Source organism: Ctenocephalides felis, unplaced genomic scaffold, assembly GCF_003426905.1.
Source record: "Ctenocephalides felis isolate EL2017-DRISC unplaced genomic scaffold, ASM342690v1 CF-g0.4_SCAFFOLD_03573, whole genome shotgun sequence".
NCBI lineage: Eukaryota > Metazoa > Arthropoda > Insecta > Siphonaptera > Pulicidae > Ctenocephalides > Ctenocephalides felis.
Genome location: NW_020539727.1, coordinates 25,158,252 through 25,176,020, shown reverse-complemented (window position 1 = coordinate 25,176,020; position 17,769 = coordinate 25,158,252). Strand labels below are relative to the sequence as shown.

At 29.6% G+C, this 17,769-nt stretch overlaps 2 protein-coding genes across 2 annotated transcripts in view; one reads left to right on the top strand and one right to left on the bottom strand.

The window, feature by feature from the left end:
• LOC113389823 (aminopeptidase N-like) overlaps positions 1-10,460 on the bottom strand; it is a 47,747-nt gene extending 37,287 nt beyond the window's left edge. Inside the window, exons 1-4 of the mRNA XM_026626828.1 lie at positions 10,173-10,460; positions 7,960-8,306; positions 7,744-7,899; positions 7,465-7,621 (exon numbers count right to left, since the gene is read on the bottom strand). Of these exons, the coding sequence (XP_026482613.1) occupies positions 7,465-7,621; positions 7,744-7,899; positions 7,960-8,306; positions 10,173-10,379 (867 nt within the window). The 5' untranslated portion in view covers positions 10,380-10,460. The remainder of the gene's footprint in view (positions 1-7,464; positions 7,622-7,743; positions 7,900-7,959; positions 8,307-10,172) is intronic.
• Positions 10,461-14,940: 4,480 nt separating this feature from the next.
• LOC113389822 (zinc finger protein 792-like) lies at positions 14,941-15,630 on the top strand. The gene has a single exon (XM_026626827.1). The coding sequence runs from the start codon at positions 14,941-14,943 to the stop codon at positions 15,628-15,630; it is 690 nt and encodes a 229-aa protein (XP_026482612.1).
• The last annotated feature ends 2,139 nt before the right edge of the window (positions 15,631-17,769 follow it).

The following is a 17,769-nucleotide window of genomic DNA, read 5'->3' as shown; positions in this document are numbered from 1 at the left end:
ATTTTCATACAATTTACAACATTTTCAGACAATTGATAAATCTGCAATACCTGAGAGCCTTATCTTTATCCGTAGTGCAAGCCAAAAGCCTTCAAAATAGCCAAAACTTGCGTTCTCGTGCCAGATTACTATCTCCAGCAAATTCCATAAAAATTTCAAAAGCACTAGATGATGTTACGTTTCTACATCTTGGCTGTGGTACATTCGTCTGTTAAAGTTCAAATGATAAAGAGAATTTTTATCAGTATTATTTTTATTTGTGCCGTTAAAGTTTCTGACCACGGATGATTGTGAAAACCTGCAAGATAAAAAACTGAATAACCATTTTCTGGTAAATAACACACTACTAGATGTCCATACGTACCTTTTCTTCTGGTATCATCAGATGTTTTACTCCTAATTTTCTTATTCACCTGGTCTGAAAATCGAACAGCAGTCGTACAGTAAACTATAGACACAATGTCTGCAGGAATCCTGAAAACAAACACAAGAATAAACATTCTGATTTTATTATTTTATTAATTATACCACAGTGGTCCTTTACACATCAGCTGCCCTGTCACTTTTAGTTTTGTGGGAGGCGTTCATGAATTCTTCAAAATACGATACTGCCTTTTGTCTGCAATCTGAAATTGCATATCTGCATGCCCAGGACGAGATCAGGATTCGGTGTTTCACAATGTCTTCAGGCCGAGAATGGTCTGCAAATGATAAAATGATATTTGAAATAATTTGATAGATTGGTAGATTGGATTTACAACTTTTGTAAAAAATACAATTGATACCATACTATATATATATATATATATATATATATATATATAATTTATATATTAACCTGTGAGATTTTCTCTTTCTGCCGATTTGCCCTTTTTGATTTTTAACTGATGAGAAATACACCCAATCGTTCATACATTGGTGATATAAATTGGCTTATATATTTCTGCAAATAATAAATACAAAATATTAGTCATAGATGAGTGAGTGAAATATATTAGCCCCGCCAGTACTTTAATGAATACAGATAAAAATGGTATTAGCTCTCACACTATTTACTAAATTTAAAGAATTTTAATTAGCTTTATTGTAATTTTGCTCTTGTTCTTTTGTATTCTCAAACAGTTAGTATAATATATAATTAAAATTGTGACAATTTTTTTATAAATTAGGATTATTAATCATTTATTACCTCAAACAGAGGAAACTCATCCCCATACATCAAAGCTTTTTTAAGCTTGGCCAAATTTTTAATGCGCAGTTCCAAGCTATATATTCTGTTTCTTGTTTCAAATATGAGACCAGTTTTAAAGCTACAGAATAATCCTGATCTCCAGTCCTAAGAAAATTTATTATTATTTATATTATTCTACATTATATAAATAAATAAATTACCAGGCCAAGTCCAGAGAATCATCAATGAGTTGTACTCGATTCAAATGTGTATTTTGTCATAATTTTCTGATTGAAGATATAAAATTAATTTCTCCCAATTTTGCAAATCGTAATTCACTCTGTAGATACCTAAAAATATGAAAAAAAAATTTAGTATAGATGAACAATTTGTGTTAAGTAATCAAGAGCATTTATGCTTTTAGACGATATATCTAATATAAATATATTATATATAATCTCTTTTTGTTAAGGTTGTATGACAAAAAAAAGTTTGTAGTATTTAGCAAAATTACAAGATTGTAGTACAAACAGTGTGGTCTTAAGATTTTTTAAAAATTGTTATTTTTCTTCAACATAGATTATAATCATTACAAATAATGTTTTATTTACAAAAAAAAATTATAATTCAAATCGTATAGCGAAAGAAAAAAATTCAGGCAATTCATACTTTATGGCAAAAACCCAAACTTCTCCTTCCAGAATTTAGTAAAAAAAAAGTAAACTAGTGGGGTGGGGTGGGTGGCATCGTGCCTTAAGGCAAATTGCTGGAACTTTCCGTACCGTAACGAAATGTTCGAGGAATACTGAATGTTTTCAAATAGATTATTATAAATATTGTAACATTGTCTAATATTTATAAGAATTATATAAACTGAATTACAGAGTTGAAATTATTTGTAAAGTATATTAGAACTATAGTCAGAATTAAAAATAAAATCTCGAATATTTTCGATATACAAAAAACTAAAAAAAAAAAAAAAAATTTAACAAATTCTTTTTCCAAAATCAATTATTTTGTTAAAACAAGCTGAAAGTACTTTGAATCATTTAAATCGGACGCTTAGTTCTTTCAAAAACTGCCGTTTTTTACATATTTAGCTCCATATCTTCGAAATGGCTGGGCCTGCCTTTGCCAAAAACTAATAAACACTTCTCCCAATCATTTCTAATTGAATGTTTTTTAGATCATTCAAATCGGATACTCCTTTCCTTCAAAAATTCGATTTCTATTTTCTGCACTCTTTGCTCCGTATCTCCGAAACGGCTGGACCTGCCTTTGCCAAAAACTAATCAGCTCTTTTCCCTATCAATAGGAAGCGAATGTTTTTTGAAACATTCAAATCGGTTGATCCGTGCGCCCTAAAACGTGACTGGAAATTTGTATCCATACATACATACACACACACACATCCATTTTTTCTGAGGTATGCCAAAATGTTCAGAAACCTTCAAAACGTCGAGAAATGTAAAAATTTTCAATTTCGATTTTCGGCCCATTACAATAACTTACCCTACGGGAAGTTAATAAACCTCATATTCTAAAATTTAAATCCATCCACTCACCTGCCATTTGTATATTAAATATAACCCACTGATCCTTCCCCGGCATATCCTTCAATGTGGCAGTCCCTGGCAAATCGACATCTTCATCAGCACCAGCACCAACAGCATAATTCTTCGAGACATCTGCACCAGTCTTATTATAACTATAATCATCTTCCTCATCATCAGTACTGTTATTATCGAATCCCAAACTAATCATATTATCACTCCTCAGATTCCTTTTCCTGTCGTACTTCATATTTTCTGGACAGACCAACCACTTCCTGGGCCTGGTGTTGTTGAAGTCTTTCTCTGATTCAGTGGTGTAACTTAAAGGAACGTACCAGCATTGTTTATTGTCAGAAGAATCATCTTTGTATGTTGCATTTTTGCAGGAGTTGTTTCGGAACATGCGTTGCAACAGGTAACGCTCCTGGATAAAGGATAATGGTAATAAAATATTAAACAGGTTTAAAAACTATCTTTTACCCTTTACCTGTGTGATGTAGGCAGTGTCTTTCTCATAGTTCCTTTTAACGTTAATAAGGGGATAACCAGTCTGCAGAGTCCAGGAATCCATTATAGTTTTTACTCCATCATCCCTGCTCAAAATTTTGAGGTCGTCCTGTGTGCACTTGGTTTCATTTTTGTCCAATTTCTTTCTATAACTTGCTGATAGGTGCTTCCATAAATCGTCCTTTTGGGCATTAGAATAAGCGTGCTCCGATAAATAACTGGAAAAGGAAAAAATGATAAATTTTTGCACTCGGACTGATTTGTCTACAAAGTGAGTTACTAGGGTTTATACAAAAACCAACATTTCAGAAAACCGGTTTTCGAATTTTCATTTTACTAAAAAACCGGTTTTCGAATTTTATATAAATAATAAATTTTTGTTCGAATATTTTGTAATTTATCCGCAAATTTAGTGTAATTTAGAGTAGTATTTGACTGAATTTATTTATTGTTCAATTTTATAGATAGTAAACAAAATTATTTTAATTTTAATTAGAAGAACTAAAAAATAATAGTTTATCCTGATTAAATAACTTTGAAAATAATTATTCGTTATTCATGCATCATTTTCACATATAAGAATGAAAATATTTTTATGATAGTCAAAGGAAAGCTTTCGAATAAATAAAAATAATACATTTAAATAAAAAAAATTTATTAAATAAAAAAAAAATAAAGAAATATTAGATACATGTTGATACATACTTGTTAATATCAATTTTAGTTTCAAAAACAATTAGGGTAAACTATTATTTCTGTTCCAAGCAATTTTAATTAATTAATTTTAAACATTTTAATTATTTTTTGTTTAATAATAATATGATTCAAAACGTCTATCAAATTGCTACTTAGACATGTCCTTTGTTTACTCACAAAATTTCCTGAAATAGAAAATACTCTTATACTTGCGACCAAATTATGCTTAAATGTTTATAAAGCCTGATATAATAATTCTAAGTTTTTTGTTCTTTAGTTTATCGCTTCTAGAGGTTAAAACTCTTTTTTTTTTTAAGTTTGAGTAGAGGAAGTTACTTTTTCAAGAAAAAGTCACACTGATTTAAATTAATATATACACTGATATAAAAATCTAAATTAATATATACAAAACCTTTCTGGGAACCATTGCAGATTGATAAGATATCAATTGCTATTGAAACGATATGATTTAAAGAACCAAAACGCTTTCATCTATCTTTTATATTTGGCTATATTTGTCATTTTCCATTTATACAGTGAAAAACGACTTTTTTCACTAAAAAAACGGTTTTCGAATTCCATAATTTTTGTCAAAAAAAAGGGTTTCAAAACCGGTTTTTGAAAACAGACAAACCCTAGTGAGTACATTCTCATACTATTTGCACTACAACTGGTAAAATATTAATTGTATCTAAATACTGTCTTTGATGGACTAGTAGATAATAAAATTATCTTCAATTTATCTTAAAACAGTATCAACTTGCAATAATTAACTTCCAAATTATAAACAAAATTGTATAAAATTGTCACTCGCACTAATTTGTCTATGAAGTGAGTACACATTCTCATACTATTTGTACTACAATTGGCAAAATATGAATTACATCTAAATACCTTTTCAAGCCTAGCCTGAATATATTATCAGCCAAAATCAAATCCAGCATCCTCAAAATCATACTTCCTTTACTGTACGATATAGAATCAAAAATCTGGCCAATATCATTTGGATTAGCAATTTTTACAGACACCTAAACCAAAAAAAAAGCAATATATATCTGACCTAAATTACCAGAAAGTATAATTTCCATTTTTCACCTGATGGGATCCCTTCAAAGAGTCGACTTCCAGCAAACTCATGACCGTTTTGGCAGTGTTTTCCAGAAGAGAGTTCCATTCTGGATGCACTTGCTCCACTATTAGACCAGTGACGTAGGTGGTTACCCCTTCGTTCAACCATAAATCATTCCACCATTTGAGGGTGACTAGGTTGCCCAGCCACTGGTGGGTCAGTTCGTGGGCAATCACCTGGAAAAATAAAAATAAGACTAAAGATACTAAAACTTGTCTAAACTTTTCTGGGTAATGCAAAGGATTCTGAATTTTGATACTGGATACTGAGCAATTCAAAAAATAATAATTAGACTGGTATAAGTGGATGTTTACCTACCGAAACAATCGAATATCTACTCTTGGTGTCACTCGCAACATCATCGTACAGGAGTAAAGACTCTCTAAAAGTCACTGCTCCCCAATTCTCCATAGCACCTAAAATTTTACAATTGATACAATTAATGGTAGTTTCTGCATTGCAGTTTTCTGTGACTTGTCCAAAGCTTTTGATTGCATCTCTCATGAAATTTTTTTAAACAAGTTCGAAAAATACGGTGTGCATGGTAAAGCTCTTGAATTATTTTCATCGTACTTATCAAATAGGACTCAATCTGTTTATCTGAATGATCGTGGTTGAGTAATTATCTCAGACAAACAAAATATTAAGCTTGGTGTCCCTCAGGGCTCAATTCTCGGACCATTATTATTTCTCATCTACATAAACGATCTGCCAAAATGTACAGACCTCTGTAAATTTATTCTTTTTGCCGATGACACTAGTGTGATTATAAAAAGCAATTCTTCAGAAGAAGTGAATAATAAATTAATACTAATTATGAATTGATTAAATTCTAATAATCTTTTGCTCAATATAATGACAAAACCCAAATTATGTCTTTTCGAACAGTAAATAGGATAAGTCATGAGATCAATTCTTTAACTATCAATAGCATTAAATTTGAATTTTCCTCAGTCTCAAAATTTCTAGGCATCCAATTACACAAAAACTTAAACTGGGACAATCATATTCATTCCATACTTGTACCTAAGTTAACAAAAAGCTGTTTCATGTTGAGGATTCTAAAATCTAAATTTAGTTTAAATTGCCTTCTTTAAATTTATTATTCTAATTTCTATTCCATCTCGCATATGGAATACAATTCTGGGGATTCTCGTCATCCTTAAAGGATATATTCAAAATACAGAAAAGAGCATTAAGAATATTTTTTTCCCTCAGTTCCTTGCACTCATGTAGGAATCTTTATCGACTATTTAACATTCTCACTGTTCCCTATATATTTTTGCTAATTACGTTGTCATTCATTAAGATAAATCCTGAACGCTTCAACCTATCCTCCATGTTGAATTTCTATTAAAAAACAAGAAATTTGACTATAAAAGGACCAACTTTTAAACTTGAAACATCTTTCAATACCATAGACGGAAGAGGAGTACAGCTTTTTAATCTATTCTCACTATATGTTAGGAAATTGAATGATCGTCAATTTCATAATAGCATTCTTAAACTTTTAAAAGCCCAAAGTTTCTACGAAACTTCTGAGTTTGCCAATTTCGATATCAAACATTATTTTGATAATGAAATGCCTACTGATAAATATTTGATACGTTTTTTTTAGTTTACAGTTACTATTATTTTTTCCCTTTTCCATACTTTTTCTAATTTTTATTCCAAATTATTTTAACACTTTTCTAACCTTAGTATATTATCATTAAAATTATTTTCATATTATATATTCTTTTTTGATACTGCTCTTAATTATTATTTTCCAGATATGGGACTCAAATAAAAATTGCATAACGGATATTTAAAGGATTTTTTTTACCATAAGAAGAATCTCAAGATCTACGTTGGACTACAAGCCTTATATAAACTATTTCAATATTATAACATTTTTTCTTCAAGTTATTGTATTAGATAATATTAACGTTAGGCTTAATATTATTTTATTGTTGTATTTTACTGTCATTAATTCAATTAAGATAATTTATTTTCTGTAATTACTAAATTCAATCCTGTATATGTAATATAAATATAAATATAAATAAATATAAATATAATCTGATGTAAAATAAGGTACCATTTCATTGTCAATTTTATTACCTGCAGAAAATTCCGGCACTGCAATCATTTTAACGGGCCACTTTTGGAGGGCATATGGTGTGTATAAATACTGGGTCAATTCGTTGAGGATGTTTGGAGACTCTCTGAGGGCAAAATTGGTCTGTAAGTAAGGACAAATATTAGAATTTTTAAAAGAGTACATGTGTTGAATTCTTTTGTGCCCCAATTGTAACATTTTTAGACTACAATTTACAACAATTCCAGACAGTTCACAATATTCATAGATACCTCACAATCTATAATATTTTAGTCAAGTCGAAGAAGTGTTTTACATATTTTTTTACCTGGTTGATGGCCCTTGGCATAGCGTAGACCTCAAATTTGTAATCAAATTTTGTAACATCCCTAACTTCAAAATCCGAGACCATGAAAAACACCAGGTATGTCGACATTTTTGGAGTTGTTGTGAAATTCGTCCACAGCCAATCTGGATTGTCCATCCTGAAGAAATAGACCAGCAACTTAATATTAGGGACAACTTAGAGGCTTATTAATGATTGACAGATAAATAAGTAGACAGATAGGCTGGTGGATAGGTATATCTAGTTCTTTTATCTACTCACATTTCAGTGATGCTAACAGCTGGTGCATTACTAATGGCCCTGTACTTTTTTCGATGTAACATATTAATATCGAAAGTTGCCTTCATGTCAGGTTCATCAAAACAAGGAAAAGCCCTCCTGGCATCTGTGGGTTCAAATTGGGTCACCGAAAGCCACCTGAAAAAATAAAATTTGGTCAAATTGAACCTTTTAACCCTATATCCATCACCCACTCACTCTTTTTCACCATTCTCCTTCTTATAACTGCATCTATAATATCCCGACAGGGTCTCCTTAATCAGTCCAGTAAATTTTATCATCACCACATAAGTTTCTCCTACATTCATTTCCTGATTGAGTTCAATTCTATAGAAGTCGTTCTGAGCGGTTTCATTGACTTTTGGCAAGTACCCTGCACTTTTGACCAGGTTCTCACGGTCGATCCAGGCCAAGGTGTTGTTGGTGGACTTTTGTTTGCGTTCCACATGGTTGGTCATGATTTCCAACACTTGGAGGTTTTTTTCGTCGATATCCAGCTCGAGGGCGTGCAGGATGATTTCTTTTGTTGGACGAACACATCTAACCTGGATAACAGACATAATGAATATTTTCTGGATGTTTCGATTATTTTGACGCCAAATTTCGAACAAATCTGCATGTGTAAAGCAACTTGCCTTTAGGCAAAAAGCCCCTTACATCAATTTTTCTTTGTATTGAATTATGTTCTTTTCGAACAGTGAATAGGATGGGTCATGAGATCAATTCTTTAACTATCAATAGCATTCAATTTGAATTTTCCTCAGTCTTTAAATTTCTAGGCATCCAATTACAAAAAAACTTGACCTGGAACAATCATATTCATTCCATACTTGTACCTAAGTTAACAAAAACCTGTTTCATGTTGGGGATTCTAAAATCAAAAGTTAGTTACGTTGTCATTCATAAAGAAAAATCCTGAACGCTTCAACCTATCCTCCATGTTGAATTCCTACTATAAAACAATAAATTTGACTATGAAAGAACCAACTTTTAAAATTGAAACATCTTTCAATACCATAGACGGAAGAGGAGTACAGCTTTTTAATCTACTCCCACTATATGTTAGGAAATTGAATGATCGTCAATTTCATAGTGCCATTGTTGAACTTTTAAAAGCCCAAAGTTTCTACAATACTTCTGAGTTTGCCAATTTCGATATCAAACAATATTTTGATAATGAAATGCCTACTGATAATATTTGATACTTTTTTTTCCAACAGTTGAAATTATTTTTTTTCTTTTCCATACTTTTTCTAATTTTTATTCAAAATTATTTTAACATTTTTCTACCCTAAGTATATTATTAGTACAATTATTTTCATATTATATTCTTTTTTGTTACTGCTCTTAATTTTTATTTTCCAGATATGGGACTCAAATAAAAATTGCTCAACGAATATTTAAAGGATTTTTTTTTACCATAAGAATGTCAAGATCTACAAGCCTTAAATAGACTTTTTCAATATTATAACTTTTTTTTCTCCAAGTTATTGTATTAGATATTACTAATGTTAGGCCTAATATTGTTTTATATTTGTATTTTACTGTAATTAATTCAATTAAGATAATTTATTTTCTGTACTTACTAAATATAATCCTGTATCCGTAATGAAAATATAAATATAAATAAATATGTAAAGTAGATATATAAAAGTAGAAAACGAGTTTAGTTAATATTCACTCTAGATATTATTAATTGTAATTATGTGATTATGGCAATAAGGGTGTACCAGATGCTAAGATAATAAATTGCATCAGCACTCAAAAAGTATCTCGACAATTGGAGAATATAAAATATGTGAATGTGAATCAAGTCATATTACTTTTACAACAAAAAATCAAGAATAGCTGAAAATAAATAATTCGGAAATATGAAAGGATATAATGTCTGGATTGAATCACAAAACTGAAGATTGATTTCGAGTACACATTCATTGATAAATTTAATAAAAAATGTTGATACATTTTTTTCAAATATTGGTATACATAAATTGGTTGGCAAAAATGTTTTAAGAAACAAAGATTGAGATTGTAAAAATGCTTGCGCAAATAATGTCTATGGAGATAAATGAAGTGAGATACTTATATTAATAGCAAAATATATTATATTGTAATAATAAGTATAATATTGGCATATATTTATATGAAACATTAGAGACTGTCATGTTTGATTTATATTTAATAAGTTTAGATATTTTATATTGATTGATTAGCTTGCAAATATTAAAAAATGTCAAAGTAATTCTTACCATGCACATCCGAGTCTAAGAAAAAATATATGAAAAAGCATTGTGTTAGGTTCAGACAGCATGGCAAGCACTCATGATGTTCTTCTGAATATTGCTAAATTCCGATTCTTATTATTAAGTCTGGTTGCAACTTGCGTTAAGGTTTATCTATTTTTTACTTACCGCAATGGCAATTTGTCCACTAAACGAATAGTTCATGGCCTCATCCAGGTAAGTGATCAGATTCAAATGGTAATGTTGAGGCACCACATTTCTGGGCAACCTGTAGATGTTGTTCTCGTCCAAATCACAGGTTTCATTCTGCACATTGTCTAAAGAACTGTTTATACTGACAACTATGGATGTGATATCTGGTCTCAACTTGTGCATCGGAAGATCATCATGCTTGGTGGTCGATGTTGATTCATCATGATCAACAGTTGTTTTTTCAGTCGCCAAAGTTGTTGCAACTTCTTCAGTTGCCAATGTTGTTGTAGTTTTTCAGTTGCCATCGTTGTTGTACTCTTTTCAGTTGCCAACTCAGTAGTAGCATCTTCAGAAGTTTCATTATCATTCGGACAAGTTGATGAACTAACCTCATGAACAGTTGTCATCATTTCCTTATCATGGTTGACATGCGTAATATTCTTGAGCTTCTGGACAATCCTGGTTACATTCTTTGGAATTTGTGAAATCTTCTCCGAAATTATGTGCTTTAGCTGGTTGATGACATGGTTGTAGTCGTGTTTCTGGTTATGAAAGATGTTTTCGGAACTATTTGTTGCAGGAACTGTGTAGGAAAATAGTGGCTCATCGTCTTGATCTTCGTCCTGGTGTTTGCACAGAGAAGTCGTGGTAAGGATCAGGATGAAGATGATGATAGACGAGCTGGCGGGCCAAGACATTTTGGCAACTTTTGGCTGATTGTGCCACCTAGAACAAAAAATAGAAATTAGATAAAATTATCAGAAATTAGTCTTAAGATTTTTTTCTTGAAACCTTTGTTTCAGATTCCAGATATTCCGTTCATGTGTTTTATTATTTTAGATAAAAATATATTTATTACTTTATTATTTTATATCCATGCTTAATTTTGCTTCAAAAATATTTTTTTTAATAAATAAATAAATAAAACTTCTCAATACATTTAAATATTTTGATTTGATTATGAAATAATATAGGTACAAATAACATACTAAAAATATTATAAAAAAATAGCTTTTATATTATAAAATTTATATTTTGTATTAAAAAAAATAGACATTTTGACAATTGTGTTTTGACGTTTCGCAATCATGAAATTTTGTTTTAATTAAATTTATTTATTTATTTATTTATACACCAAAAATCAAATTGTTTGCTGTTGAGAGTGTTCTATGTAGAAAGACTAAAATAATAAAATTATTTTACAGTTATTGAATTTTTTTTGTCAGTATTAAATAAATATCACATTTTAATAGCTATTTTAATCAAAACGGATTTTAGTATTTTTAGTACATTATTGATAATTATAAATTAATACATTTAATTAGTGACAAACTAATAACTAATTATTTTTTATTATAAATTTATAATTATAATAACCATTTGAACAATAATAATAATACGTTTGCTTAACTGTACTTGGGAATTCTAATCACGTATATATATATATATATATATATATATATATATATATATATTTCTACAGTATATTTAAGAAATAAGAATACATAAAGCACGACGAAGCATGCAATCATAAAAAATATTTATTGAATAAATTACGCCGGTGGTACGTGAATAAAATATTTGATGATATATTTGACACAAATAGATTACATATATAGTATATATATATATTAAAATCAAGCTTCGTATAAATTTTCAAGTAAATACATACCATTTTATAACTGTTTTCTTTCAAACAATAACAAATTTCTGTAATTAAAATTTTATCTTTGTTTAAATGTCATGTACCATCTTTGTTTAAATGTCAAAATAAGTGACATGAACTTGTTGCTGCAATAAGTTTTGGCGCGAAATTTGAAATTTAAATTTGATTTGAAATTTAAATGTAAATTAACTTCCTAATAAACATTTTTACCATCAAACGTCTAACCAAAGGACTAATATTGATCAACTGTCAAATTTTCAAGATATTTAAAGAAAGGTAGAAAAATCCATTGCATTTACCGTTTTATTCATAACTTTTATTTAGGACTGTATAAAGTGTTCCCTACAGAATGTTGTAAAATTTTTCTAATTTCACCCCATCTAACTGAAAAGGGTGGTTCCATATGAAATATTTGAGTTATGTGACAAAACCAAAAAAAATCCCGAATTTTTTAATCATTCAAATCAAATATTAAATATCAAATTCAAAGTTGATTTATTCAAAACTTTTATATCGGACTGTATAAAAGTGTTCCCTACAGAATGTTGCAAATTTTATCTAGTTTCTGCTGTTTTACTGCAAATTTTCCAGATATTTAGAGAAATGTAGAAAAATGTCTCGAAATTTCCACATAAATCCGGCCTTTGTATTATACAATTGAAATAACAGTTATTTGCATATATATATATATATATATATATATATATATATATATATATATGTGCATATATATTTATGTTTATAAGTCCGTTTATTTGTTTATATAAACTCCGTTGCTTTTGAATTGTTATTAAAATTAATTAAATTATATTATAGTAACTAATATTTAATTAACATCTATGAATATTTAAAACAATATATATATATATATATATATATATATATATATATATATTTGAATATAAGTATTTAATTATAATTGTATTTATTTGTTTATTTGAAATTCGCGCGTTTGAATTGCAATTCAATACGTCATGAAGTTGCTAACAATAAATACAAAAAAGAAAAAACAATTTACATATAAACAATTATTAAACATTCAAATAGTCAAATTTGAATGCGTAATAATTAATAAAATACTACAATATTAATAAATATTTAATTAACAAGTTTTAAATAATTTATTATAAATAAATAAATAAACAACTTCAGATTGCTTACGAACTGTTAAAGTGGCATTTGTGTTTTTCATCTAATTATTTGTTGCTTATTTTTATGTTATATATTTCGTGTGTGTAATAATAACATTTAACTGTGTAATAATAACATTTAACTGTGTAATCGTGTAATTAATTTATATAAATTAACACGTGTATAGCAAATCATAAATGATATGTTAAAAATATATAAATAAATTGCTTCAATGAAATAGCGGTTAACGAACTGTCAAAGTGAGGTTAGAGTCCCACGAGCAATTATTAATTATAATTATTAATCCGTAGGGTAAGTTGTAGTAATAGAAAAGAATCTTATTTATTTATCTTCACGTTTCAATGGTTTCTGAACATTTTGGCATACCTTAGAAAAAATTGATGTATGTGTGTGTGTGCGCGCGGATACAAATTTCGGGTCGACGATTTCGGGAACACCGATCAACCGATTTAAATATTTTAAAAAACGTTCGATTCGTATTGATAAGGAGACGTGCTTATTAAGTTTTTGGCGAAGGCAGGTCTAGCTGTTCCGATGAATACGGGGCAAAAAGTGCCAAAAATTTCGCCATACACCACTAGTTCACCAATTTGCACTATAAATATTAATTACTATGTAACTTACCTTTTTAATGAATTATCTACACACAAGAATTTCGTACAACTTTACACTTTCATGGTCAAACACTGAGTGAGGCAAATGACAAATAATATGAGAAAATGTCGTCACAAATACTAAGGAACGCCTTAAAAAGAAACATATTTTCATTTGGTACACACACTCGTAAATAAATAGGTATATATATATGCAGACATATACATATATACATTTATTATATATACAGACACAATTTCATTACTGTAGTTGAGTAGTCTTGCATATATTTTTCAAAAGACTTTTATGAAAACAGTTATTTCTTTAGTTTTGAATTTTAATGATTATTCTAGCAATTTTTCAAAATCTCACAAACATTTATGTTTACACTAGAAAATTCGATTTGCTAGCTTAATTTTTATTTTATTCATTCTTCAATTTATTCATTTATCTATGTACTTACTTATGTATATATATTATATATATATATATATATATATATATATTTATATATATATACATTTTTCTTTTTATTCCAATTTATTTATGTACACTTTCTATTGATTTATATTTTTTGTATTTAATCCTGTTTTTCTGCAGCTGGAAATTTTATTTAAATGGTCTTAAAATTTTAAACTAAGTATAATACACCGCTGATGAGACAAACCTAGTCCCGAAACGTTTGTAAAATTAATATTATTTATTAAATTAGTTTAGACATAGAGAAACATAATGAATTTGAAAATGCGCGCCTTTGTTAAATGTGAAAGCGTTATGAGAAGTGTCTCATCTTTCTGTAAGTATACTCTATGCTCCAAATGTCAAATAATAAATTTAATTTAAGTTGAAATCAGTTATTAATTGTTGATTAAACTATAAATTATTATTTAGCCTACACCTGTTTTGGAATTATTCCAATTATTTCGTAAATGAGTGTAAGCAGTTAAAAATGATAGAAGAAACAATTATGTCAATGAATGATCCGGCAATTAAAATAGAACCACAAGAATATTCAGAAGAAGACATTAAACAAGAAATTCAGGATGATATTGACGTTTTTGATGATATTTTTAAATCTGAATCGTGTTCTGAGGATGATGAAACCTGTTTACAAAGATTCATGAACTCTGAGGTGACTATTGAAGAAGAAGTTAAACAGGAGTTAGTCGAGACATCAGCTTATGAATGTGACATTTGTAATCAATTATTTGCCGAATCTGATCAATTAATAGAGCATATGGTCGATCACAAGCCTAGTAACAGCAAAGAACTCGTTTCAAATGCGAAATCTGTCATAAGACTTTCAAACCAAAACAGTATCTGATAACTCACATGCTTTTGCACAGTGGAGAACGCCCCCATGAATGCGGTACATGCAACAAGACATTCACACAATCAGGTGATCTGAGAAAACACATGCTGATTCACAATGGTGAGCGCCCCCATGAATGCAGTATATGCAACAAGACATTCACACAATCAAGTAATCTGTATAAACACATGCTGATTCACAAAGGAATAAGCCCCCATCAATGCGATGTTTGTAATAGGACATTCAAAGAATCAAGTAATCTGAAGAGACACATGCTAATTCACAAAGGACTACGCCCCCATGAATGTAATGTTTGTAATAAGGCATTCACACAATTAGGTACTCTGAAACAACACAAGGTGATGCACAAATCAATACGCCCCCATCAATGCGGTATATGCAACAAGACATTCACGCAATCAAGTAATCTGAATAAACACATGATCATTCATATTGGTGAGCGCCCGCATGAATGCACTTTATGCAATAAGACATTCACAGAATCGAGTAATCTGAGAAGACACATGCTAATTCACAAAGGACTACGTACCCATGAATGTAATGTTTGTAATAAGGCATTCACACAAGCAGGTTCTTTGAAAAAACACATGGTGATTCACAAATCAATACGCCCCCATCAATGTGATGTTTGTAATAAGACATTCACGGAGAAAGGTAATCTCAAACGTCACATGAAAATTCACAATTGAATTTATCTCGATGAACGATGAATTGAGTCTTCTGCAAAGACACATGCTGATTTATAACAGAAAGCATCCTTAAAAATATGAAGTATTCTATAAGGAATTTACTCAATTGAATTATTTGAAAACATGGCAATTTACAGTCGAAAATGTTATAATAATCAATGAAATATAAACATTTCTTAAATTAAATTTAAATATTAGGAAAAAAGTTATAAAATATGTAAAAGAATGTATAAAATAAACAGTAAACATCACATTATATTCATTTATTGTTAAACCAGGCAATTGTTACTTATTATATCACTTTATTGGTACTTTTTTAACTTCCCGTAGGGTAGTTATAGTAATGGGTCGAAAATCGATAATGAAAATTTATGCATTTCTCGATGTTTCAAAGGTTTCTGAACATTTTGGCATACCTCAGAAAAAATGGATGTGTGTGTGTATGTATGTATGGATACAATTTTTGGTCCACGTTTTAGGGCGCACGGATCAACCGATTTGAATGGTTCAAAAAACATTCGTTTCCTATTGATAGGGAAAAGAGCTGATTAGTTTTTGGCGAAGGCAGGTCCAGCCGTTTCGGAGATACGGAGCAAAGAGTGCAGAAAATAGAAATCGACTTTTTGAGAGAACGGAGCATCCGATTTGAATGATCTAAAAAACATTCAATTAGTAATGATTGGGAGGAAATGTCTATTAGTTTTTGGCAAAGGCGGGCCCAGCTATTTCGAAGATACGAGGCTAAATATGTAAAAAATGGCAGTTTATGAGAGAACTAAGCGTTCGATTTAAATGATTCAAAAAACGCTCTGCTTGTCTTAACAAAAAAATTGATTTTGGAAAAAAAATTGTTTCATTTTTTTTTTTTTTTAAATTTTTGTATATCGAAAATAATTCAAATTTTATTTTTATTCTGACTAAAGTTCTAATATACTTTAAACAAATAATTTCAACTTCGCAGTTCAGTTTGTCTAATTCTTATAAATATTAGACAATGTTACAATATTTATAATAATCTATTTGAAAACATTCAGTATTTTCGAACATTTCGTTACGGTACGGGAAGTTCGAGCAATTTGCCGCACTTCACTAGTTTTGGTTTTTGTCAAATAACTCAAAAATTTCATATGGAACTACCCCTTTTCATTTAGATAGGGTGAAACTAGATAAAATTTACAGCATTTCCTAGGGAACATTTTTAAACATTTGAAAATGTTGTATTACACCTATTAATATATCATGTAATTTATATTACAATAAACAGAAAAATGTGATTCTACATCCTCCCATACATAAAATCGTATTCTCATTGAAATTCAAATAGTCTCCTCAATTTCACCTGATCGTATCGCCTTCGTATTTTTTTCTAAAGGAGTCTTTTCCACCTTTATGACGTCATCGACCCCAAAAGCAAGGTAATGGTGTAATCATGACACCTTTTCACAAGCAAAAGGGAATATTTTCAATAATACAAACGCGACCCTTCGACAACAAAAAAGGTACTATGGCAGTAGATGATTTTTATGCAAAGTCGAGAGACGAAGTCATGAATCCGAAATGAGATTAGTTTGCGGTTTATGGGCATACCGAGTTGTTGTAGGGCGTTTTGGTATTAGACAATATTGTAGATGATTCAATTTTAAATAAATTTGTCGAAGACAGTTTGCAAATCGTGCGAATAGTTTAAAAGTTATTAATTGTTTAGTGAACGAATGTACTTTTGACTAATTACACGTATGATGAAGAAATGGATTCCTCCTTACGAATGGTTTTTTGAGTATACTAGTTGTTATAGCGTTTATGGGCATACCGAGTTGTTGTAGGGCATTTTGATAAAAGACAATATTGTAGATGATTCAATTTTGAATAAATTTGGCGAAGACAGTTTGTAAATCGTGCCAATAGTTTAAAAGTTATTGATTATTTAGTGAACGAATGAACTTTTGACTTTGAAGAAATGGATTCCCCCTTCTGAAGGTTTTTTTGAGAACACTAAGTAGTTATAGGGTGCATTTATTTAAATTTATTAAAATTTAAGTAAATTTTGCCAGAAGTCTGTTTTTGTCAATAACATGTGTGTTTTAATTTTTACATACCGAACAGGTGTATTAATTTTGCAAACTTAATAATATATAGGTA

Excerpts from the sequence above, each read along its gene's own strand:
- LOC113389822 (XM_026626827.1), top strand. The coding sequence starts at position 14,941 with ATGCTTTTGCACAGTGGAGAACGCCCCCATGAATGCGGTACATGCAAC.